The 26,338-nt window shown below is 39.7% G+C and overlaps 1 protein-coding gene across 3 annotated transcripts in view; it reads left to right on the top strand.

Moving 5' to 3' along the window:
* Positions 1-1,169: 1,169 nt before the first annotated feature.
* EXOC6B (exocyst complex component 6B) overlaps positions 1,170-26,338 on the top strand; it is a 675,853-nt gene continuing 650,684 nt past the window's right edge. Inside the window, exon 1 of one of the 3 annotated variants that reach the window (XM_066267372.1) lies at positions 1,170-1,389. In XM_066267372.1, the coding sequence (XP_066123469.1) occupies positions 1,277-1,389 (113 nt within the window). In that variant the 5' untranslated portion in view covers positions 1,170-1,276. The remainder of the gene's footprint in view (positions 1,390-26,338) is intronic. The other 2 variants (XM_066267374.1, XM_066267375.1) reach the window with 2 other exon arrangements.

Genomic DNA, 26,338 nt, shown 5'->3' with positions numbered 1-26,338 from the left:
TAAAAATTATAGTGGATTCCCATTTATTGTGTTATGTAAAAATTCAAGCACTGATCAATAAATAGTATTTTTAAATTCTTTTTAATTTTTTTTTTTGTGACAGACAGAGAGAGAGAGACAGACAGGAAGGGAGAGAGATGAGAAGCATCAATTCTTCTTTGTAGCTGCCTTAACCGGGGTGGGAGGCTACAGCAGAGCGCATGACCTCTTGCTCAAGCCAGCGACTTTGGGCTCAAACCAGCGACCATGGGGTCATGTCTATGGTCCCATACTCAAGCCAGCGACCTCGCGCTCATGCTGTTGAAACTGTGCTAAAACGGGTTGAGCCTGCACTCATGCCAGCGACCTCGGGGTTTAAAACCTGGGTCCTCTGCATCCCAGTCCAAGGCTCTATCCACTGCACCACCACCTGGTCAGGCTGATTTCAAAATTCTAATCTGGGGATTTTATGAAACGCAGATGTATGGAATAGAATGTCTAGATGTAAGATCTTTAGTCTGCATTAAAAACAAAAGTTTCGAGGTGCTTCCAATACAGTTGGTCATTGGATCAGTGGAACTATTAGAATAAAGTGCAAATTTCTCAGCCCAGTATTTCTCTCTTAAGTACTTTTCCAGCTCAACCTCTTACTACTACTTCTCTACATAGCGCAAATAAAGTTCTTGCTGGCTTTCTGAGATTTCCTTATACATTCCAGTCACACCCTTTAAACCTCTAGGCCCTGTCTATGGTCCTTTGCACCTACAAGTAATCTCAGTTTGAGTCTCTAAAGTGGCTTACAGCCACGTTCTGCCTTAGGTCTTAGTTTGGGCCTCTTCAGTTTTCCCTCTTCGCACCCCTAACCTTCCAGCTTGTATGATAGCGGTCCATAGAACCTAGTTAATCCTTTCTTATTATTCGAACCTGTAAAGACTTTTGAACTTTGTGGCAAGGATTTTAAACAACAGTTTGTAGGATTAGGGCCATTGCCTGAGTAGATCACCGCTGCACTGGCAGTCATTACTTGTTCTTGGCTTAAAGCGCGGCTTTCCACACTTGTGAATTTAATGACTGTGTGAGCGGAATCCTGCCTAACATCTCCCAGAGAACTACGAATCCCAGAGGGTATTGCGTGGAACTCCAGCGGACGCAGTGACGCAAGGGGGCGTGCCGAGTCTGAGGGAGGGGTCGTCTGCGGGTAGTCAGAGGCTGGAGAGGCTCTGGAACCTAGGGTGCGAGTGGGAGTGTAAGGTGAGCGGAGCTGAAGGAGGGGACACTTTGCCGGGTGCCCAAGTCTATGGAGCGGGGTAAGATGGCGGAGGCAGAGAGCCTGGAGACAGCGGCGGAACATGAGCGGATCCTGCGAGAGATCGAGAGCACCGACACGGCCTGCATCGGGCCCACGCTCAGGTATTCCGGCTGCTGGGGCTACCCACGGGCGGGCGCGAGCAGGACAGGGGGCAGGCTCGTTCGGGGCTGTGCGTTTGGCCAGCCGCGGGCAGGGCCAGCGCTGGCCCCTCCCTTCGGACAGCCCGGCGAGGGACCTCCACCCTTGGTGTGGCGGGTCTCCCTCTGCAGCCCCGATGTGGGGTGCCTTCCCCATCGTGGATTCCCGATCGCTGATCGCCGTCTTCACAGCCCGGTTATGCTGAAGGCTCCTCTTGCCTCCCTCCGGGCTGGGGCAGCTTTCGTTCTCCCTCCTTCATTCTCCCTCTGAGGCTGGCCGGGCAGCTAGAGCGCACCGGACAGAGGGTGCTTTGATCAGATCTTCCCCTGTGGACATCACCCTTCTCCCTCTGACTCAAGCCCCTTTCTGCCCTAGACATAAGTCCTGCTCTTCGGACAAAACACAATTTCACCCCATGGTTTGTTGCTCAGACATTAAACTCTTGCCTCCTTAAAACCACAACACTTCTCAGAAATGAGTTCCTCGAAATCCTAGGCCTGGAAGGAAGTTTCCCGCAACCCGTGCCTTTCTCCTGGGAGGGTGTGCTCCCGTAAGCCTGTCAGGAGGACGACCTCTCCCAAAGGTTCAGCCTCATGGTAGTCTCAACTCTGAGCAAGTTATCCCCCTTTCGCCCCCGTTACCATTACTTTGCTCCAACACCTCCATTTTACTTGGATGTAAAAAGAAACCCCCACCTACCTACGTATATTTATCAACACTTAGGTATCATTTACAGTGCAAGACACTGTGTTAAGCAGTTGCCAAATGTAAGTTATTCAGATCTCGAAACAATCCCGTTAGGCACTATTATTACCATTTTACAATTGCGGCACAAAGCTGTTAAGTGACTTGCTCAAGGTTACTGAGAAAACAAAGTGGGGGAGTTGAGATTCCTGCTCAGGCAGCCTGGATCCAGAGTCTGTATTTTTCACCTCTGCTGTTTGTTCTGCCTTAGTTGGGGATTACTATCCAACTGTACTTGTTAATTACCAAGCCCAATTTCGAACTACCTTTGTCTTTCCCCGCAGTTTACTAGTGCTCTAGAACTAATAATACATCTTCATCATTCCTCTGATGCTTTCTGATCTCCATATAACCAATATAGTCTTGAGTCACTGATTCTCCTTTCAAAAAAGAGTTATTATTCTCTGCTTGTTTTTTGTTTGTTTGTTTGTTTTGTTTTCATGGAGAGAGATGGCTCATGAAAAGAGTGTTTGAAGGAGGGGCAGGCTGGAGACTTTACTCCTCATCTCCACCTGCACAGCTTCCTTCTTGCAGGCACAGTTCTCCAAGTGATATCCTTGTTAGCACAGTTCTCCAAGTGCTATCCCTTGAACATGACTATTCCTAGTAGATGGCTAGTCTCTTACTGCATTATGATCGTGACCATAATTCTCCTTTCTTTATCCATTATTTTGAGCTCTTAAGGGTAAATGATCCTCATTCATTATCTTTTATAAAAACCAAGGGCTTCTTACTAGTATTTATAAGGGCATTATTCATTGTTATTAATATTTGGTTTTCATAAAACAAGATGTTAGTAGAGTTACTGAGGATGCTGTTTGAGTATTCTACTAAGAAATTTGGCTGCTGAGCTGCATTTGGCAGCCAAGCAAAGCTCCCACTGGAGCAGTTGGGATTACCAGTACTCTTAGGAAGAATTCTTTCTCAGACACCATCAATGTTGACTTGAGTTGGTTGTGGTTTTTCATTGCCATATTGGTTTATATGACAAATGACTTTTATTTAGTGCTATCAGTTTAGTTTGTTGTGATTTATTATGTTAACCCTCCACTGAATAGTAATGCATATTTTTTAACAATTGAATTTTCTAGTATCTTGCCATAACAATACATGCATATGATTTGAATATAAGTTACCTATTCTTCCCAAAGTTAGCTTTATTGTTGTCACTGAGTTCTTTTCTTACTGGAAAGTGAGGTTTTATGGAAATAGATGAATTAGAGATCTTTTGCCCTAGGTGGATGTGGTAAGGCAAAAAAAATAAAAATAAAAAAAAAATAAAAGGATTCGAGAACCTCTGTACTATGCTATCAGTTCTAGTGGCTTTTCTTGACTCCCACTATCATTGTTAGGGGCTTTTCATTTTTAACCTTGTCCTGTCTTTGTCAGGTAACCCGAAATTTTACTCTCAGACCCAAGATTAGATTACTTGAACATCTTATTTTTTTCTTTTTTCTTCTGAGTGAGAGGATGGAAGACCCACAGACTCCCGCATGTACCCTGACCACGCAACCCCTGTCTGGGGCCCATGCTCTAATCAGCCAAGCTATCCTCAGTGCCTGAGGCTGATGCTCTCATCAACTGCGGTATCCTCAGCGCCCAGGGCTGATATTCGAACCAGTCCATCCACTGGCTGCCAGAGGGGCAGAGAGAGAGAAGGGGGAAGGTAGAGGGAGAGAAGCAGATGGTTGCTTCTCATGTGTGCCCTGACTGGGAATTGAACCTGGGATGTTTGCATGCCAGGCCAATGCTCTATCCACTGAGCCAACCTGTGAGGGCCATTGAACATCTAAAATACAAGTAGTACCCACTGTCTTTGTCTTTAGTCTGGCTTGTCCCTGCCCATATTCATAGGGGATGATCTCATCTTTTTTTCTTATCCTATTCAGAAAGAGCAGCATGCACAGACTTTATGTTTTAGATCCCATGCTTTACCCTGGATGTATCTCCATTATCATTATATCCTGTTTTTCCATCACAGTCATTAGCCAGGTTTGATTAAGGCAGTAGGCTCTCTTCCCTAACTTTAAACTGTAAACCTCAAACTCCTCTAACCCGCTTCATGGTCTTATCTCTTTCATCTGTTGAGGTAGCATTTTTAAGGCACCAGATTCTTAGCTGTTGCTGAGTTATGTTTTGTAACTGAAGGGGAATGAAAGAACAGAAAGTAATGGTAAATTGATCACAGATAAAAGATTGGTATGCCATCCCTTAAATTCCCTTTCTCCACAAAAATGCACCTTGTAACATTTGCTTAATCAGATTCTTTTCTTTCGAATTATCACTTGTGAATCATTATTTGTTTCTTTCTCTGGTATACCAAATTATCCTTCCAATCTAACTCATTTTTGTTTGAGGAACCCAGTGGCTTGACTTTTTTCATTATATAACTATCCTTATTTTAATCTTGAACACTCAGGCAATTCCCATATATTAAAAGGGAGTGCCTTTCCTTTTTCACTGTAATTCTGAAAGGCCCAAGCATATCCTGCGTGTGGAGGCTATTGCCTAGCAAATTCTTTTGGGAAAGCAACCATTTCTTTCTTTTCTGTTTTCATCTTAAAAATGATTTTGTTAGTTGCAAGTCTTAATTTTGCAGATGATGAAAGAGACCCATAAGATGATAGGATTTATCTTGTTTTTAAAATAATATTGGCTCTGGCTGGGTAGCTTAGTTGGTTCAAGTGTCATCTCAACATGCCAGAGTTCGATTCCCAGTCAGGGCACATACAAGAATCAGCCAGTCAAAAATAAAAATAAAATAAAATAAAAAGAATCAGCCAGTCAAAGAAAAAACAAGTCAACCAGTGAGGGCATGAATAGGTGGAACAACAAATCGATGTTTCTTTATTTCTCTCTCTCTTCCTTTCTGTCTCTCTAAAAATCAATAAATGATAATAAAAGAATAATACTGAAGTCCTAATCAGGTAGTTCAGTTGGTTAGAGAGCATTGTCCCAACACACCAAGGTTGTGGTCCATCCCTGGTCAGGGCACATACAAGAATCAACTGATGCCCTGGTCGAGTGGCTCAGTAGATGAAGGGTAGAGCTGGGGCACCAGAGATTGTGGTTTTGATCCCCCTCCCCACCCCCTGGGGTCAGGGAACTCATGAGAAGCAATCAATGAGTACACTACTAAGTGGAATGACTAGGTGGAACAGTGAGTTGATGTTTTCTTTTCTTTCTTTCTCGCCCTTTCTCTTTTTCTCTCTTTCTCCCCCCAGCCCCCTTCCTCTTTCTCTCAAATCAATGGAAAAATTAAAAAAAAAATCAACCAATGATACATAAATAAATGAAACAAATAATCAATGTTTCTCTCCCTTCCTCTCTCAAATTAATTTAAAAAATCTTTAAAATGATTGATTCCAGCTTTGTAGCACTAATGCTAAAATATTGATTATAAATTACTCATGCGCACAAATCTCCATATTTTCAGTTTTCAAATCTCATCTCTGTATCTCTAGTTTTCCCTCATGTCACTTATTCAGTAGGTAATTTCCTCAGTTTGCTCTCTGGATATTAGCAGTTAACATTCATTAAAAATTTTTATTTATTGATTGATTTTAGTGAGAGAGGAAGGGGGAGAGAGGGAGAGATTGAAACATTGATCTGTTTCTGTATGTGCCCTGGCCAGGGATTGAACAGGCAAACTCTGTGCTTTGGAATGATGCTCTACCAATTGAGCTATCTGGCCAGGACAACATTCATTCTTCATTGCTATTTCAGGTTTTTAAACAAATATGTTTATTGAGGTAACTTTGGTTAATAACATTATATTTAATATAAAGTTCAGCTGTACAACATTATAATTTGATACTTGTATACTTACCACCCAGAGACTAGTTTCGTTCCATTTCCATGTAAACTTTTTAATTTAACAGTGAAATATAATACCTTTAAGAATAGCTTTATTGAGATATAATTCATATATCATATAGTTCACCCATTTAAAGTGTAAAATTTATACTCACATTTGTGCAATAATCACCATAATCTAATTTTGGAACATTTCCATCACTCCAAAAAGAAACCCTACCCATTAACACTCACTTTTCATTCTGTCTCTCTCCCTCCCCAGCCAATCACTACTTTCTGTATTTATGGGTTTGCATATTCTGGACATTCATGTAAATGGAATTATACAGTATGTGTTTCTGTGACTACGCATGTTCTCAGGGTTCATCCTTGTGGTAGATTGTATCAGTACTTCATATCTTGATATTGCTGAGTAAGTATTCCATTGTATAGATATACCACACTTTATTTATTTATCAAGTAATGGACATTGGGGTTGTTTCCATTTTGGGACTGTTATGAACAATGCTTCTAAGAACATTTGTTTACTAGTTTTTTTTTTGTGGACGTATGTTTTCATGTCTACCGTGTGTATATCTAGGAGTGGAATATCTAGGTTAAATGCTAAGTCTAGGTTTAACATTTCGGAAAACTGTCAAACTGTGTTCTAAAATGTCTTGTCCAGCATTTTGGAACCAGCATTTACACTCCAACCAGCAATATATGAGAGTTCCAGTTCCTCATTCCCTTGTCAGCAGCTGTTATCTTTTTTATTTTGCTATTCTGGGTGTGAAGTGGCATCTCACTGTAGTTTTGATTTGCATTTCTCTAATGGCTACACTTTCCATGTGATTATTGATTATTTATCTTTGGAGAAATGTCTTTTCAGATCCTTTGCTCAGTTTTTAATTGGTTATTTGTCTTTTTGTTGTTGAGTTGTAAGTGCCCTTTATATATTCAGTAGTCTCTTACCAGATATATGATTTTCAAACAAATATTTTCTTCCATTGTGTGAGTTGTCTTTTTTCTTTCTTTCTTTATTTTTAATGTTTATTTTATTAGAGAGAGAGTAAGGGGAGAGGTAGAGAGACAAGAACATCAATCTCTTTATGTGCCCTCACCCAGTATTGAATGACAACCTCTGTACTTTAGGACTGTGCTCTAACAACCTGAACTATCTGGCTGCGGCTAGTAACATCTTAATTTTTTATTTTAAATGCAGCATAATGACTTTTAAAAAAGATGGAAGAGGTCATGGCTAGGTAGTTTAGTTGGTTAGAGCAGTGGTCGGCAATCCGCAGCTGGCAAGCCACACGTGGTTCCTTGGCCCCTTGAGTGTGGCTCTACCACAAAATACCACGTGTGGGAGCACAGGTAGGCGCAGTGGGGGGGGTGTCGGTGGGTGAGGCGACGGGAGACACGCTGGCGGCAGGATACGCAGCGCGGGGTGGGCGATTCATGCTGGAGTTGAGTGAGTATGTGGCTCTCCAGCAGTGGTTTGCCCGGCCACTGGGTTAGAGTGTCATCCTGATACGCCAAGGTTGCGGGTTCCATTCCCAGTCAGGGCATGTAAAAGAATTGACTAATGAATGCATCAATAAGTGGGACAACAAATTGATATTTCTCTCTCTCCCTCTCCTTCTTTCCCTTGCTCTCCCTTCCCTCTCCCTCTTTACTCCCCTCCTCTCTCTAAAATCAATCAATAAAAAAAAGATTGAAGAAACAGACAAAAAACTTAATCCTGCCATCCTCTCACAACTCTTAGATTTGTATATTTCTCTTTAACTTTTTTCACATGCATTTTATTACATCAGGTGTTAAAAAGAGTATTGTGACTTTTTCAGTTAACATGTTACATACAGTTTCATACGTTTTAATCTATTTTAGAGCTATATCACTTTAGTGGCTTCATTCATGAGTTATTATTATTTTTCATTCATGAATTAACTAACTTATTTATTCATTCAACAAATACTTATTGACTAAATTCTATGTATTAGACATTCTTCCAGGCTCTGGGATATAGCTAGGAACAAAATACACAAATCCTGCCCTATGGACCTTGTATTCTAGTGGCACTGACCAAATAAACAAATTCATAAAATAATGTTTTTGATGATTAGTGTTACATATGGTGGGATGTTGTTTTCAATTAGGTGGCTAGAAAAAGTTATTCTGGCAAAAGTTTGTAGATAGTGAAATAGCAAGCCATATGGCTTTCTGGGGGAAGTCTCTTTCAGAGGGCCCAGCAAGTGTGTCAAGGTCCTCAGGAGAAGCGTAATGGTTAGAGGTGGTGGTAGGAGAGTACTCAGGGTCCAGATTATATTGACTAAAAAAGAAGCTGATTTTATTCCAAATGTTAAGGGAAGGTAGAGGAGAGTTTTGAGCAGGAAAAAATATGTGCTCCGAGTTACGTTATACAAGAAACGTTCTGGCTGCTATTTGGGGACAATAAGAGAAGAAACAGGGAACTCGGCCAAGGGGTATTTGCAATAATAAGAGGCAAGAAGATGGTTGTGGCAGTAAGGTGTTGAGGAGAAGATGATGAGAAGTATTTAGATTTAGAATATATTTTGAAAGGAGAGCCAAAATAATGGATTCTTTATGGGGATTAGAGAATGAGGGAAATCAAGGACGATTCTAAGGGTCTTGGTGTAAGTAACCAGGTCAATGGTGGTACCATTAATTGGGATGGGAAACAAAGGGGAGAACTTTATTTTTTTCATAGTACTTACTACTTCCTGACACATGTGATTTTTTGATTTTCTTCTCTACTAGAATGTGTATTCAAGGAGGGGAAGGGATTTTGTTTCTTTAGATTGCTGTCCTATTCTGGGGGCCTAAAAGAGCTCCTGACATATAGTTGTGCTCAATAAATATTTGTTGAATGAACAGAAGAATAAAATGTATTATGAATTGTTTATTATCTGAGCTGATTAACTGATTTACTGATTAATAATCAGTTAATTAACTGATTTGTGAATTAACTGTCTTAAAAAATATGACTAGGCTTTTGAGAAAAAAAGAAAATTGCTGAAAACCTTGAAAACCTCAGTGTATCAGAAATGGGGTTTTTTTTGAATTACATATAATTTTGTAGTTTGGCAACCCAAAAATATAATCTATGGCCCCTAAAACCTGCCATTTCTTTTTTTTTTTTTTTTTTTGTATATTTCTGAAGCTAGAAACGGGGAGAGACAGTCAGACAGACTCTGGCATGCACCTGACCGGGATCCACCCGGCACGCCCAGCAGGGGCGATGCTCTGCCCCTCCGGGGCGTTGCTCTGCCGTGACCAGAGCCACTCCAGCGCCTGGGGCAGAGGCCAAGGAGCCATCCCCAGCGCCCGGGCCATCTTTGCTCCAAGGAGCCTTGGCTGCGGGAGGGGAAGAAAAAGACAGAGAGGAAGGAGAGGGGGAGGGGTGGAGAAGCAGATGGGCGCTTCTCCTGTGTGCCCTGGCCGGGAATCAAACCCGGCACTTCTGCACGCCAGGCCGATGCTCTACCACTGAGCCAACCGGCCAGAGCCAAAACCTGCCATTTCTTAATATTTTGTGCAGTGTTGTCAAAAGTTTGCAAATATAAATATAACTCTAGTGATAAAATGTTATAATCTAAGTGCATGTTGTATAAATAAAGCTTAGCATTTGTCAAAAAGTTAAAATTATACATTTGGGGAAAATAATTTTCCTTAGCTGGGTAGCTCATTTGGCTAAAGCAGTGGTAGTCAACCTGGTCCCTACCGCCCACTAGTGGGTGTTCCAGCTTTCATGGTGGGCGGTAGCAGAGCAACTAAAGTATTATATAAATAAAAAGATTTAACTATAGTAAGTTGTTTTATAAAGATTTATTCTGCCAAACTTAGCGAAAATTCGACATAAAGTACTTGGTAATTAATTATTATTATATGTTTTAACTTGCTGTAACTCTGCTTTATAAATTTTATAAAGTAAAGTTACTTCCCTACTTTATAAATCACCATTACTGTGGAACTTGTGGGTGGTTAGAAAATTTGACTACTAACAGAGATACAAAAGTGGGCGGTAGGTATAAAAAGGTTGACTACCCCTGGGCTAGAGCACTGGCCCAGTACACCAAAGTTGTGGATTCAGTCCCTGCTCAGGGCACCTGCAAGAATCAACCAATGAATACATTTCTTAAAGCTTTATTTATTAATTAAAAAAATTTCCCCTATTGATTTGAGAAAGAGAGAAGGAAGAGAGAGACAGAGGGGAAAGTAGAGAGAGAGAAGTATCAACTCGTTGTTTTAGTTAGTTCCATTTAGTTGGGCACTCAGTTGTTTTTTTATGTGCCTTGACCGGGGATTGAATCCACCACCTCAGTGTGCTGGGTTGACACTTTATCACTGAGCCACCTGCCCAGAACCAAAAAAATTTTTTTAAGCCACAATAATTTCCTTTGGAACAACCTTAAATTTGATGTTTAAAATAAAAAAACTCCAACCCATGTGGTCCATTTAAAAAGTTGCCAACAAGTGAAAAACCATAGATGTTTTGCCTTAGGCTATATAAATTAGAATATACTGGCTGGAAAATGTATGTCTTATTTAGAAGGTTATTTACTTGGAGAGTCTGGAAACTTCCTTGTTCTAGATTTCTAATTTAAAAATTGTTGAGTGGTAGGGGCATGTGCGAGAAGCAACCAGTGAGTGCACAACCTAGTGGAGCAACAAGTTGATGCTTTTCTCTCTCCCTTTCTCCCTCCCTTTCTCCCTCTCTTAAATCAATGGAAAAATTAAAAAAAGTTGAAATGTGTGAATCTCAAGAGCATAGTGATTAATAAAAGAAGTTTAAGCATATAATATGTGTTTGCATAACTATAATTTAGAATTTTATTTTATTATTATTATTATTTTTTACAGAGACAGAGAGAGAGTCAGAGAGAGGGATAGATAGGGACAGACAGACAGGAACGGAGAGATGAGAAGCATCAATCATCAGTTTTTCGTTGTGCATTGCAACACCTTAGTTGTTCATTGATTGCTTTCTCATATGTGCCTTGACCGTGGTGCTACAGCGGACCGAGTAACCCCTTGCTTGAACCAGTGACTTTGGGTCCAAGCTGGTGAGCTTTTGCACAAACCAGATGAGTCTGCGCTCAAGCTGGGGACCTCGGGGTCTCGAACCTGGGTCCTTGGCGTCCCAGTCCAACGCTCTATCCACTGCACCACCGCCTGTTCAGGCTATAATTTAGAATTTTAAAACACACATTCCCTTTGAAATATGTGTGAGTAAGAACTATCATAGTGCAACCAGCTAGATTACCTTACTGTGATTTGTGGTGATTTATATGGATTGTGACTCAGTTGAAACATCCACTTTCTATTCAGTCTTGAAGATACCATATTGATATATACATGACACTGTAGTGGCATTTACTTTCAGTTACTACTGTGGTTTGATCATTAGACTGATCAGTAGTTAAAAACAAAACAATGACATTAACAACATTTTTTAGAGCAGTTCTATCATTTTTTGAGTTTAGATGCGTTTAGTGTTTTAAATACTAGGTAAATGTTCTATTGTTAGATAAATGATGAAGGCCATTTGCTAAAAACTGATGATTTGGATTAAATTACAGGCACTTTTGGTGTATTTGTTTTTGATTAAAAAGCTGTGTAACATAGGCTTTCAGTTTGATCCTGTTTTTATATATTTGGAGCATGACAAGCTGTGTGACAAAAGCATCTTTTGGCACTGTGATATTGTACTGTGGATCACTGACATCTTGTTCATGTCTAAGCCAACTGGGTGTCTTTGTTTCTTTGTTCTCAATATCTCTATTTTCTTGCCTCATGTTTGTGCTTGCTTTTCGGATCTCTCTTCTACTTTCTATAATTTATTTATTTTTAAATTATTTGTTGATTTTAGAGAATGGGAGGAGAGAGAGAGAGAGAGAGGGAGAGAGAGAGAGAAAAGGAGAAAGGGAAAGAAAGAGAAAGGTAGGGGTGGGTGGTGGGGAGGAGTGGGTAGCATCAACCCATAGTTGCTTCTTATATGAGGCTGGACCTGGCAAGCTGGGGGTTTTGAACCAGCAACCTCAGTATTCCAGGTTGATGCTTTATCCACTGTGCCACCACAGGTCAGGCTACTTCCTGTAATTTAGAATTTTAATTTATTTATTGATTTTAGAGAGAGAGGAAGGAAGGAGAGAAGAGAGACAGACAGACAGAGACAGAAACATCAATCTATTCCTGTATGTGCCCTGAGCGGGGATCGAACTGGCAGCCTTTGCATATTGGGATGAACCAAGCTATCCAGTCAGGACCCTACTGCTTATTTTATTTTTATTTTTGTCTTTGCTCTTTAGGTCTTGAGGTGTAGAAGCTTAGATGATTATGATGATGATGTAAGGTTTTTTTTTTTTGTATTTTTCTGAAGCTAGAAGACAGCTTCAGAGAGACAGTCAGACAGACTCCCGTATGCGCCCGACCGGGATCCACCCGGCATGCCCACCAGGGGCGACGCTCTGCCCACCAGGGGGCGATGCTCTGCCCCTCCGGGATGTCGCTCTGCTGCGACCAGAGCCACTCTAGCGCCTGGGGCAGAGGCCAAGGAGCCATCCCCAGCGCCCGGGCCATCTTTGCTCCAATGGAGCCTTGGCTGCGGGAGGGGAAGAGAGAGACAGAGAGGAAGGAGGGGGTAGGAGTGGAGAAGCAAATGGGCGCTTCTCCTATGTGCCCTGGCCGGGAATGGAACCCGGGTCCCCCGCACGCCAGGCCGACGCTCTACCGCTGAGCCAACTGGCCAGGCCGATGATGATGTAAGTTTTTAAATGTTAGTTTGTTGTTTTTTTTTTTTACTGATTTTAGAGAGAGAGGAAGGGAAAAGGAGAGAAGCATCAGTATGTTCCTGTGTGTGCCCTGACCAGGGGTTGAACCCACCACCTTTGCATATCTGGAATATGGTCTAACCTACCGGGCTATCCGGCCCAGGTGGAATTAGATGATTGATTTGAGAATTTTCCTCTTTTTTTTTAAAGGATGAAAAGACAGATTACACTTTATTTTAAAAATTGAAATGAATTTTAATTCAGAAAATAAAGACACCATATTGCAAATTTGTCACTCAAAGGGCTATTCTGTTTAAGGAAATCAGTGTGTTATACTTTGAGAGATGAAATGTTACAGTTTGCACATCAAAATTAAAAAATGAAATTAGCCTCACGGGTGGTGTCGCAGTGCGTAGAGCATTGGTCAACCTGGGATGCTGAGGTCCCCGATTCGAGACCTCGAGGTCACTGGCTTGAGCATGGGATCATCGACATGATCTCACGGTTGCTGGCTTTAGCTCAGAGGTTGCTGGCTTGAGCAAGGGGTCACTGGCTCGGCTGGAGCCCCCTGTTCAAGGCAGGTATGAGAAGCAGTCAATGAACAAAAAAATGCTGCAACTATTGAGTTGATGCTTCTCATCTCTCTCCCTTCCTCCCTCTCTCTGTCTCAAAAAAAAAAAATTTAAAAAATGAATTTAAATTGAAAAATGAAATATTTACTGAGGTAATCAGGTCAGGAATCAAAGGTGAAGGGTCACATGTTATTAAAAAGAAACCCCAAAGCACCATTACATCGTGATCTCTCATTAGTGTTCCAACGGAGCCTTTCTTTGGGTAAACTGGAACATTTTGGCAGATCTTCAAGCAGCTTTTTTGATAAAAAGTGTTTTACATGACTACTAATGCTGTGCCCATGATCATCTTTTAGAAGTGGCACAGTGTTGACAACACAGTAATTGCTAGTTCTGAATAATACGCTTTGATAAACACTTTTCTGGCATGTTTTCAGCAGCTATTATCCCTCCATGTGCCTCATCTTTCTCCTCACTCCCGGCTGGTGCCTAGCCCAGCTACCCTGCAGCCTTCCTCTTTTAAATTTTAATTGAATTTATTGGGATATTGGTTAATACAATTATATAGGTTCAGGTGTACAATTCTATGATACGTCATCTGTGCACTGTATTGTGTGTTCACTTCCCCAAGTCAAGTCTCCTTCCATCACCACTTACCCCTCCTCTTTTCTAATGTATGCATTCAGTGCTATAAAAGCCCTTCCATCACTGACTTTCTGTGTCCTATAAAGTTTGCTATGTTGTATTTTTAAGATTCGCTCAGTGTGTTCTTTTATTTCCCTTTAGACTTTCTGTTTGACCTATCAATTATTTAGAAGTGTGTTGTTTAGTTTTCAAGGGTTTGAAGATTTCCTGTTGTCCTGTTACTGATTTCTAGGTTAATACCCCTAATGTTGTGGTTGGAGAGCATACTGTGTATGATTTCAGTTCTTTTGAATTTGTTGGTGTTTGTTTTATGGCCCACAGTATGCTCTTTCTTCTGTGGACACTGAAAAGAATGTGTATTTTGCTCTTGGGTAGTGTTTTACAAATGTTGATTAGATCCCATTAGTTGATGGTGGTGTTGTGCTCTTCTATATGCTTGCTAATTTTCTGTGTATTTCTGTCTGTTGTTGGGAGAGTGGTGTTGCAGTCTCAATAATTGTGTTGTCTGTTTCTCCTATGAGATCTGACAGTTTTTGCTTCAATTTTTTTTTTTCAGAGAAAGAGAGACAAGAAGGGAGAGAGGGTGAGAAGCGTCAATTTGTTTTTTTGTTTGTTTGTTTTTTCTGTAGCCGGAAACGAGGAGAGACAGACAGACTCCCGCATGCGCCTGACCGGGATCCACCTGGCACACCCACCAGGGGGCGACGCTCTGCCCACCAGGGGGCGATGCTCTGCCCACCAGGGGGCGATGCTCTGCTGCTCTGGGGCGTCCCTCTGCTGCAACCAGAGCTACTCCAGCGCCTGGGGCAGAGGCCAAGGAGCCATCCCCAGCGCCCGGGCCATCTTTGCTCCAATGGAGCCTTGGCTGCGGGAGGGGAAGAGAGAGACAGAGAGGAAGGAGAGGGGGAGGGGTGGAGAAGCAGATGGGCGCTTCTCCTGTGTGCCCTGGCCGGGAATCGAAGCCGGGACTTCTGCACGCCAGTCCGACACTCTACCACTGAGCCAACCGGCCAGGGCTGTTTTTTTCACTTAGTTCTTCATTGATTGCTTCCAAGGGAGGAGAGAAAGAGAGAAGTACCAACTCATAATTGCTTTCAGTTTAGTTGTGCATTGATTGCTTCTTGTATGTGCCTTGACTGGGGCTGAGACAGTGTCGCCTTGCTCAAGGCAGCGACCTTGGGCTTTTCATGCCAATGACATTTGGGCTCAAGCTATTATGCTTTGGGATTGTGTGAATGATACCCCTGCTTTAGCCAGTGACCCTGTGCTGATTAGCCCGCACTCAGAGCCAGTGACCTTGGGGCTTTGAACCAGCAACCTCAGCATTCAGGTTGGACACAATATCCACTGCGCCACCACCACTCAGACTTTTGCTTCAGTACTGTTTGGTACATACACAGTTAGGATAGCTATATCTTCTTAGTGGGTTGACCATTTAATTCTCTGTCTTCTGTTTTTTCTTTGCTCTGAGGTCTACTTTATGTGATGATAATATAGTTACTCCTGCTTTCCTTCGATTAATGTTTGCATAATTTGTCATTTTCTATCCTTTTTATTTTTAGCCTGCCTATATCATTATATTTGAAATGAATTTCTTATTGATAGCATATAGTTCTGTGTTTTTTAATCTGCTGTCAGCCTCTGGTATATTTAAAACATTTTCATTTAATGTAATTATTGATATGCTAAGGCTCAATTCTGCTTTGTATTTGTTGTTTTATGTTTACTTTCTCCTTTTTTGTTTCTGTGTTTTCTTTTTTTGTGCCTTCCTTTAAGTTACTTGAACAGTACATTTTTAAAAATTTTATTTTGACTGTGTTTTTGAGTGTACCTTTGTATATAGTTTTTTGGTGGTTTCTCGGGTTAACATTATTTAATATTTAGCTTATCAGTTTAGTGGTGTCATCATTTTACCAGTTTGAGTGAAGTATAGAAACTTTACTTCCCTTTATGCCCCTTCATCTTCCCCTACTTATAACTGTCTTAAATATTTTCTCTACAAACACTTAGGACCATATCAAAACTTTTAGTTTTTGCTTTAAGCGGCAAACCTAATTTAGAAAACTCAAGAGAAGTAAGACCTATTGTATTCACCCATATTTTTGCTTACTGTGTTCTTTCTTTTTTTTCTTATGTTCCAAGATTCCTGTTAAAAAAAACCATTTCCTTTCTGTTTAAAGAAGTTCCTATGCCATTTTTTTAAAGAGTAGGCAGCAAATTTTTTCTCTCTCTCTTTTTGAGAGAGAGGGAGGGAGAGAGAGGGAGGGAGAGAGAGAGAGACAGGAACATCGAGCTGCTCCTGCGTGTGCCCTGACCAGGGAATTGAACTGGCAACCTCCACACTCTAGGTCAATGCTCCAAGCAACCGAGCTTTCCGGCCAGGGCCCAGCAGATTCTCTTTACATGAGACCAGCTCAGTTTTCCTTCATATGAGAAGGAATGAATGAAACTTCTATTGGGAGTGGGATTTTGGTGCCACTTTTTTCTGACATTGATGGTTTCTGATGAGAAATTTAGTGTCACTCAGTTATTTTTCCCCTGTAGAAGAGTTGTCATTTTTCTCTGGTTACTTTCAAGATTTCTTTTTCTTTGTCTTTAGTTTTCGGGAGTTTTTTTTTTTTTTTTTTTAATTACTTATTCATTTTAGAGAGAGTGGAAGGGAGAACGATGTTGATTTGTTGTTCCACTTATTTATACATTCATTGGTTGCTTCTGTTTGTGTCCTGACCAGAGATTGAATCTACAACCTTGGTGTATCTGGTCGACACGAACCAACTGAGCAACCCAGCCAAAGCAGTTTTCAGGAGTTTAGTCACAATGTGTCCTGGCATGGATTTCTTTGAGTTTATCCTTTTTGGGATTTACTGACCTTTGTCAAGAGTCTGTAGGTTTATGCCTGTTGCCAAATTTGGGAAGTTTTCATTCATTATTTCTTCAAGTACTTTTCTGACCCACAGTCTTTCCACTCTCATTCTGGGACTCTGGTGACATGAATGTTAAATCCTTTTCTTTTTTTTTTTTTTAATTATCCAACAGCTCCTGAGGTGCTGTTTATTTTCTCCTACTCAGATAATATAATGCCTATTGTTATATCTTTCAATTCACTGATTTTTTTCCCTCTGTTTCTTCCATTCTGCTTTTGAGCCCATTACTGAGGGTTTTTTGTTTCAATTATTGTATTTTTCAGTGCTAAACTCTCCATTTGGTAATCCTTTGCTCAATTTTTTTTTTGCTGAGGCTCTCAATCTTTTTTTTTCAAGTATATTTATAATAGTGTGTTGGACCATTTTTGTTATGATCATTTTAAAATCTTTTCCAGGTAATTCTACCATCTCTGTCTCTCAGTTTTGGCACCTAGTGATGGTCTTTTTTCATTACTCTGACAACTTCTTTGTTCTTGGTATGAAGAATGATTTTTAATGCCACCTATACGGTTTCATATTATGTTAGGAGACTCCGGCTCTCATTTAAACCTACCCCTTTAGCTAGCTTTCTTTGACACTGCTCTGGCAGGAGAAGTTGTGAGTTGCTGGCTTATTACTGCTGGGTGGAGGTAGATGTCCATGTTCCCCACTTGGATTCTGTTGACACGTGAAAGGGGCTCCTCATTACTGCTACAGATGAAAGTCCTGGCTCCATATATAGTCTTTGCTATTGTCATGGTGTGGGGATTGTAACCATCTGATGGGGGTGAAAGACTTAGTTCCCTTCTTGGCCTTTGCTGACACTCTGATCTAGGTGTTGGGTGCTTTGTTATTACCTTGTAAGGGTGGAAGTCTTGGCTCCATCTCTGCCTGAGCTTGTGTGAGTGTGGGTGGGGCCACAATTTTTTCTGTAGCGTTTGTCTGAAATACAACAGTGATTGTGTGAATGTTTTCTGTCTTGGTAGGCTATCCCTTTTGTTATCTTTGGATAGAAAGAGCAGGCTTTTGTTGAGGCTTTTTTTTGTTTGTTTGTTTTTTGTTTCTTTTCAGTTTCAAGCTGGGATATGAGGCAAAACTAAAATCCAGAAAATTTACCATAGTATTATTGTTTTGGTCCCGAGGTCTAAGCCAGTCTGCCTTCTTCTTTCTTCCTTTTAGATCTTTTTATGTTTTTTTTATATATGATGCCTAGAGTTTTTAGTTATACTTAGTGGGAAGAATAGGAAAAACTATGTCTGCTTCACTTTCTCAGAATGGGAGTCCTATTAATTAAAAATTAATCTTTTAATTAAAAATTTTTTTCTTTTTTTAAATGTGATGCATGCTCATTAGTAAAAATAAAATCAAGAAGACTATAAAACTATACAGGTGACATAAATACATATCAGGTAAAAATATGTTTTTGAGAAATGGTCATTATTCACTTTATGGTGATCATAATTCCATATTAGCATCATTCCACACAAATATACAAATAGGAGGGCAAATAGGAGAAAATAATTTTCATAGAAATTGGATATTGGGTATACTATAATGCTGTTTCTATGAAAAAGTTTTACATTTAATTTTACTAGAGGAAACTGAAATGAAACATGGAATTACTGAATTTCAGAAATTTTTTTTTTTTTTTGGTGACAGAGACAGAGAAAGGGACAGACAGAAAGTGAGAGAGATGAGAAGCATCAATTCTTCTTTGCTGCACCTTAGTTGTTCAATGATTGCTTTCTCATATGTGTCTTGACCTGGAGGCTACAGCAGACCGTGTGACTCCTTGTTCAAGCCAGTGACCTTGGACTTTAAGCCAGCGACCTTCAGGCTCAAGCCAGTGACCATGGGGTCATGTCTATGATCCCATGCTCAAGCCAGTGACCTTGCCCTGAAGCTGGTGAGCCTGTGCTTCAAGGCGGATGAGCCCACGCTCACGCTGGTGACCTTGGGCTTTCAAACCTGGGTCCCCTGCATCTTAGTTCAATGCTCTATCCACTGCCACTGCGCCAGCACCTGATCAGGCCAAATGATATTTATTTTTAAAAGATCTCCTAAACTTAAGGTAAAATGTCAGTACCTATATTTGTAATTTTAAAAACACACATTTAATTTTAGGCAGTATTAATTGATTTCCCACTATGGAAATAAAGGAAAATCGGTACTTTTTATTTTTTTCAAAACAGCTTAAATGAGATATAATTCACATACTATACAGTTCATCCACTTAGAGAGTACATTTTAATGATTTTTATTACATTCTCAGGCTACAGTATTTCTCCGGAGAAGAATCCCCTGATGCTTTGCCTACTGTGAGGTCTTTGGCTGCGGGAGTATCCATGAATAGGGTAGATGTGTAGAGGTTTCATTGTTCTGTGTTCAGAACAATGGATTAATCTGTTTGCTTTCAGTGCTTCCGTTATTCTTGCCACTCTGACTCCTCACCTCCGTGGTTATGGCTGGTACTCAGACTCCCTTTTGGATTTCATTTCTTTGGCCGATGCTCTGTTTTTATACTACTCAGCTTCATCCTTACTGCTCTTTATCAGCTTTAGTCTTCCAGAAATTTGTTGCTATTTCTTGTTGGCTGCAGGCTTTTTTTATGTCTTTTGGAGTAATGGGTTTATACCCTTTTCTGTAAGGAGGTTTTAGGAGAAAGAAGGTAAATGCATGTGGTTGTTCCATCACATTGAAGTGGAGGTTTAGAAGCCAGAGTTACTCCTGCTGGCTCAGCTGTTACCTTCTAGGGTACAGCCAGTATATATTAAATAGTAGACAAGTCACTAGATTTTTAACATTGCCCCCCCCCCATTTCAGTACTATTTTCATACAATGTGATGGCCCTCTCCCATTTATGTAACTTGCACTTTTTTTTCTAATTTCCCTCCCACATATTTTCTCAGTCTTTTCCTCCTGTTTTACACCGCCAGTCATTTGTCACCCAGCCCCCCCCCAAGCTTCTATCTGTGACTATCCTATAGAAATCTTGCAAACTTGTGTTATGTGTCCCAGTGTTTTCAATTCTTCTTTTTTTGTTTTATTTTATAAAAGGTGTATTAGTTTACATGATTTCCCTTTAAACTTCATTATTTTCTATTTTGTGTGAAATTATTTTGTTATTATGAGTGTGTGACATTCCTAGCTGATTCATTTAATATTTCCTTTTGTTAATTGAGTAACCTTTATGTACCAGGTACTTTATTTTTAAACTGTAATAAATTTTTAAATATTTTAAAGTTTTATAAGTTTACTGTAAAAAAGAAACAATTTAGAAGTATATAAATAAATTTCCCTCTCTTCCCTATACTAAACTCACCCCTTCAAAGCATTAGTAGTAACTTAATGTGTAATTTTCTAGAATTTTTTCTTTGCTTATAGAAGTATGTGTATATGTATACACACCCATATATATATAACCTTATAGTTTTTATAGTGAAAATTACCGTGTACATTTGGTATACATCTCTTTTTTCTACTTAACAATATATATGTCAGATATCTTTATAAGTTGAAACTTCTAGATCTTCAATTTGTTTAAAATTTTTGCTCGTGCACACGCATACAGGAGGGGTGAGAAAGAGAGAAAGATACAGACAGGACAGACAGACAGGAAGGGACAGAGATGAGAAGCATCAACTCATAGTTGCAGCACCTTAGTTCTTATATGTGCCTTGACCCAGGTTGGGGGAGCTTCAGCCGAGCTGCAGGTCCCTTGCCAAGCCAGCAACCTTGGGCTTTAAGCCACTGACCTTGGGCTCAAGCCGGTAATCTTGGGCTTCAGGCCAGTGATCTTTGGGCACAAGCCAGTGACCATGGAGTCATGTTTATGATCCCATACTCAAGCCGGTGACCCTGTACTTAAGCTGGTTAGCCCATGCTCAAGCTGGATGAGTCCGTGCTCAAGCTGGCAACCTTGATGTTTGAACCTGAGTCCTCAGCATCCTAGGCCGACACTCTATCCACTGCACCACTGCCTGGTCAGGCTCTTCATTCTTTTTAATGATTGCAGGATATTCTGTTGTATACGTACTCCTCTGTTGATGGACATTTAGAGATGGTTTCCGTTTCCCTCCCTACGTTGTTCTGACAAACAGTTTTGTAGTCATACCTAAAACCATATAATCAGTTTATAAGATATAGCTTTTCTTTTCATTTCTGTGGGTCTAGTGGTAGGAAGGGAAAGAGGAGAAGAAAGGCATACATTCAGCTCAACCCAAAGAGATATAAAATCCTTAGGCAAACAAAACAACAAAAATCCTTGTTTATCTCACTGAAAATTGTCTTCTGATTCTTCAGAAGACTTTGCCTGCAGTTCCTAACTTCTGTGCCACATTTAAGGAATCAGCTTTAAGTATTAGAAAAGGATATTTTGTTTGAGCTCTTAAACATTTTATCCAGAGTCTTAAGCTGAGTAAGGGTAAACAAAACAAAACAAAACACCTCATGCAATCTGTATTCTTTCTTCTCATTTCCTAATGATCAGTATTAGAACAATTATGCATCAAGTTTGCCAGCTTCTTGCATAATGTTGACTGGAGAAGCACAGGATTGCATTTATTGAGGATGCTGGCATGTAATTGTAATGGATTATACGTTTTTTACTGAGGATGATCACAGTATTGTCCTTTAAAATAATGACTCAGGATCTACTTCAGTCAGAAAAGAGTATTCATGAAGAGCAAGTAAAATAGCATAGTGGTTCTTGAATAATTCTAGGGGAAGAAACTCTTTCTAAGGGCTTTATTTAGCTTGAATTTTTAAATCATTTATATTGTACAGGGTCCATGACTACTAGAAAGTGGTCTCTTTTCAGTATATAATATTCTGGGATGTGAGAAAACAGTCTCCCAAAGGTATACCAGATTTAAACTGTCATTGGTCTCAATTATCACATTTGGACAGCATGACCCAGAATTTGTCCTTGTTAACCAGACTTATTAAAAAAAAGTCAGAAGTTTATAATAAACTCTAAAAAAATTCAAGTGTCCTCTTTGCGGTTTTATTTCCCATGTCACTACACAAACTTGGTCAGGAGTTTTATTTTTTGCTACCTGGCAGTTTTTGACAAACTAGGAGGACAAGTCCCATGTTGCTTAGAATCATTTTTTTTTTTTTGTATTTTTCCGGAGCCAGAAATGGGGAGGCAGTCAGACAGACTCCCGCATGCGCCCGACCGGGATCCACCTGGTACGCCCACCAGGGGGCGATGCTCTGCCCATCCGGGCGTCACTCTGTTGCGACCAGAGCCGCTCTAGCGCCTGAGGCAGAGGCCACAGAGCCATCCTCAGTGCCCGGGCCAACTTTGCTCCAATGGAGCCTTGGCTGCGGGAGGGGAAGAGAGAGACAGAGAGGAAGGAGAGGGGGAGGGGTGGAGAAGCAGATGGGTGCTTCTCCTGTGTGCCCTGGCCGGGAATCGAACCCGGGACTCCTGCACACCAGGCCGACGCTCTACCACTGAGCCAACCGGCCAGGGCCAATCAGTTTTAAATTATAAATGTTTTTTGATAGGAGTAGAGAGAAATTTCTCAATATACTTTAGGCAGAAATGTATAAGTTTCATTTCATTACATCAAGTTACTAGACATATTTTGAAATTACCTTGAATTCTGCTGTTCTTTATCTGTTTGGAGCTAAAGCTCCAGAGCTGTATAACCTGATCATTGGTTACTTGGAAAGATGAGGTGATAGGTTGTATACATAGTTGGGAGGCTTTAAAAATTAAAAAAAAAAAAAAATGATTTGAGAGAAAGATTGAAACATTGATTTGTTGTTCTGTTTATTTATGCATTCATTGGTTGATTATTGTATGCGCCTGGCTGGGGATTAATTAAACCTTCAACCTTGGCATATTAGGATGATGCTCTAACTATCTGAGCTACGTGCCAGGTCCTAGGTTAATTCTTAAGCATGGTTGCTTTGTACAGTGTGCAGGCTATATACTGGATAGCTGGGTCATTTCTACTTTAGATAATGTAGATTTATGTACAGATTGGGGAAAAAGTAGGTTTATAGTTGTAAACAGTTTATTCTTGTATTGTTTATTAATTATTGTATTTTCCATCCAAGCAACTGTTACCTACTTTTGCCCCACCCTGTATTCATAGGAAGTATTCCAGTAGATGGTAGGCAAGAGTCTTAGATAGGGGAAAGATACCATATGGGTAAGTGTAGACTCTTTAAAAAAAAATTTTTTTTATAGAGACAGAGAGAGAGAGTCAGAGAGAGGGATAGATAGGGACAGAGAGACAGGAATGGAGAGAGATGAGAAGCATCAATTATTAGTTTTTCGTTGTGACACCTTAGTTGTTAATTGATTGCTTTCTCATATGTGCCTTGACTGTGGGACTACAACAGACTGAGTGACCCCTTGCTCGAGCCAGTGACCTTGGATCCAAGCTGGTGTACTTTGCTCAAGTTGGAGATCTCGGGGTTTCAAACCTGGGTCCTCTGCATCCCAGTCTGACGCTCTATTCACTGCGCCACCGCCTAGTCAGGCAGTGTAGACCCTATTTTTAAGTATTAACAATTTCTTACAAAACTGTGAGAACTCTTTTTAAGTTTGTAGATGCAGTAATTTTAAGTGCATTGTCCATATATTTATCTTCTCTTTCCTGTATTTATTATTTCTTCCACATTTTCCTTATTATGATGAAAGTAATAACATTTTAAAATTGATTCTTTATGTTAGGCTGTTGTATTTATTATATTGCCCTACAATGTTTGGTCTATCCATTCGACAGTCTTTTCTTTCTTAGAATATCTTTTCACTTTTTCTAAAGGTTATAGTCCTAAATAATTTGACAGAACTTTGACACAGTTATTGTCATTTCATCATAACAATAATCATATGCTCCACGTTCTTCTTTTTTCATTGTTATCAGATTTCAAGGGACACTTATTCATTCTATTATACTGTGCTGTTCCAGTTGCCTTGATATTACATTCTTTCAATTTCAATAATAATTCAAAGCTTGTAAAGAAGTTTTTAAAAAATATTTCATATTCTGATGGATACGGCAGAAAAGAAGTCATCTTCATTATTACAGAGGCTCCTATACCACTCACAACTTGTTTTTCTTCACATTTTCCTTCATAAATATCCATATGAAAACAATGCCCAGATTCAGAGCAACCATACTGCCCTGAAAACTGCAAAAGTAAAAAACAACAACTATGAATTACTAAAATACTTAAATAGTATCAATTTTAACATAGCACATTCCAGGAGCCCCAAATGGGATCAATAAAACAATGTTAAAAAATAACTATTTTTAAAAACATATACCAGTAAAGTAACCTAAATTCCATTATCTAATTCCATTTTCAACCCTAATACACCAAAAATACCAAAAATAAAAATTTGGCATTTTTAATACTGACAGTGTTATTTTATTCTTTTCCTGGAGATAAAAGCTCTTAAGTGAATTTGCTATGAGAGTGTTTTGGACTTTTATTTTGGATGTGTTTAGTTTGTTCACAGTTCAGCAACTCTGAGGCATTAATGTAGATGTTCTTGCCGTGTTGAAATGACTTAATGCTTGAATTCTGTTAATAAGTTCATTCTATGTTGAATAAACCTAACATCTTTGCCAGAGATTTGGGTATTACTCGGTTGTGATTCTATCAGTGTGTTGTCAGCTGGGATTCCAAGATCATTTGTTATTTTTCAGAGTTTCCAGAAGGTTGCCCTGGGTAGCAACAGGCTTTTGATAGTATTCACCATCTAGAGCTGTTGTTTCTAAAGTTGGATTTGAAGTTTTATTTATTCTTTTTGCATCAAGATTAGTCACAGTTCTGGTGGGCTGCTGCTTTATTTCTGCTATTTTTGAGGTTTATGAGTAAGCAGGCTCTCCTGGTGGGGATATCATCTGTGTTTGTTGGATCTATGTGGCACTAACAATATCAAGAGGAGTTTAAACTGGCCTTTCAGGTCACCAGGTTTTGAGTTCATCTAAAATAGTGGTTCTCAGATTTGAGTGTGGATCAGAATTAGCTGGATGGCTTGTTAATACAGATTGTGGGCTCCACCCCCAGAGTTTCTAATTCAGCAGGTTTGGAATAGGACCTGAGAATTTGCACTTCTAACTAGTTTTAGATGATGCTGATTCTGCTGGTTTGGTTCACACTGAAAATCATTGCTGTAAGATAAAAATACCTTATTCTTATATAAAGTTATAGTACTTAGTAATCTGGCATGAAAGGCAGTAGATGTGGCTTATTGAGAAAATGATCAGAATATTAGAATTGTTTTTATTTTTATTTATTGATTTTAGAGAGGAAGGGAGAGAGAGAAATATTAATTTGTTGTTCCACTTATTTATGCATTCATTGGCTGATCTTGACTAGGGATTGAACTTGCAACCTTGGAGTATTGATTGGGATGATGCTCTAACCAACTGAGCTACCCAGCCAGGGCCAGAAAAATGAAAATTTAAAAGGATGAGATTAAGATATTGATAGTAGAGATGCCAATGTTTTCTTTCTGTGCCCAATAGAAACTGTTGCTTTATGTAGGTTTGCTTCTGGCACATTATTTTATCTGCAGAAAACAAGGGGCTTCCTGATTTGAGGCATATATCTAAACTGAACTTTTATACCTATCACAGCCCTACTAGGCTCAACGAGCAATTTTTATATTTGTTCCTGAACTGTATAGTGCACTTTTTATTTCTTTAGCAACTCTGAAAGACTGGTTCCTTATACTACCACATGGAGAATGAGAAGGAAGAGGGTATTGTTTGTTCCTTCAGATAAATGGAGAAATTCTGCTATTAAACATCATTGATAGAGTGTATATTACATTGATTTTTTATTCTTTCAGAACCATGGTTTATAAAAGGTATTGTAGAGAAATTATTATACCAAATTTTAGTATAGTGTAGTGGTTAAGAGCCTTGTTTCCAGCACCTAACTATAGTAAGTGAGTCATGGTGGGTACTCAGTGTTTATTTTGATCATTTATCAATTTATAGTCACTGAACTCATTTAAATGCTTATGCTTAGGTCATACTCTATCAGCACCTTCTTTAGGAATTGAACAAAGGAAATAGAGATTAATAAAATTGTAGGAACTGATTAAAGTTTTGTTGATTATTAGTGGACTGCACATGAATTACTTTTTTTTCTGTTCCTCCACATTGAACCAAAATATCAGGGTGATTGTCACCAGATTTCAAGATTACATTTAGGGTTGTTTGACATTCACTTGGGGAGCTCTGGAGGGAGGGTCACCTCAAAGGTAGGCCGTTATCATTTCAGAGCAGCTGATACTGAGCTAGGCTAAGAGGCCCATATGATTGCCCGTTTGGAGAGGCATGCCTTACATATTTAAGCTGCCATAGACAGAGAAACAGTGGTTTCAATCTGAACTCCAAATCAAAAGTCAAATGGCAGGTTATCTGATCAAAATTGATCTACTTCTCACAAGGGCAGCTCTATATAGCATGTGACAAGATT

This window comes from Saccopteryx bilineata, chromosome 3, assembly GCF_036850765.1.
Source record: "Saccopteryx bilineata isolate mSacBil1 chromosome 3, mSacBil1_pri_phased_curated, whole genome shotgun sequence".
Taxonomy (NCBI): Eukaryota; Metazoa; Chordata; class Mammalia; order Chiroptera; family Emballonuridae; genus Saccopteryx; species Saccopteryx bilineata.
Note: the sequence above shows the minus strand (reverse complement) of the source record. Positions and strands in the feature narration are given on the sequence as shown.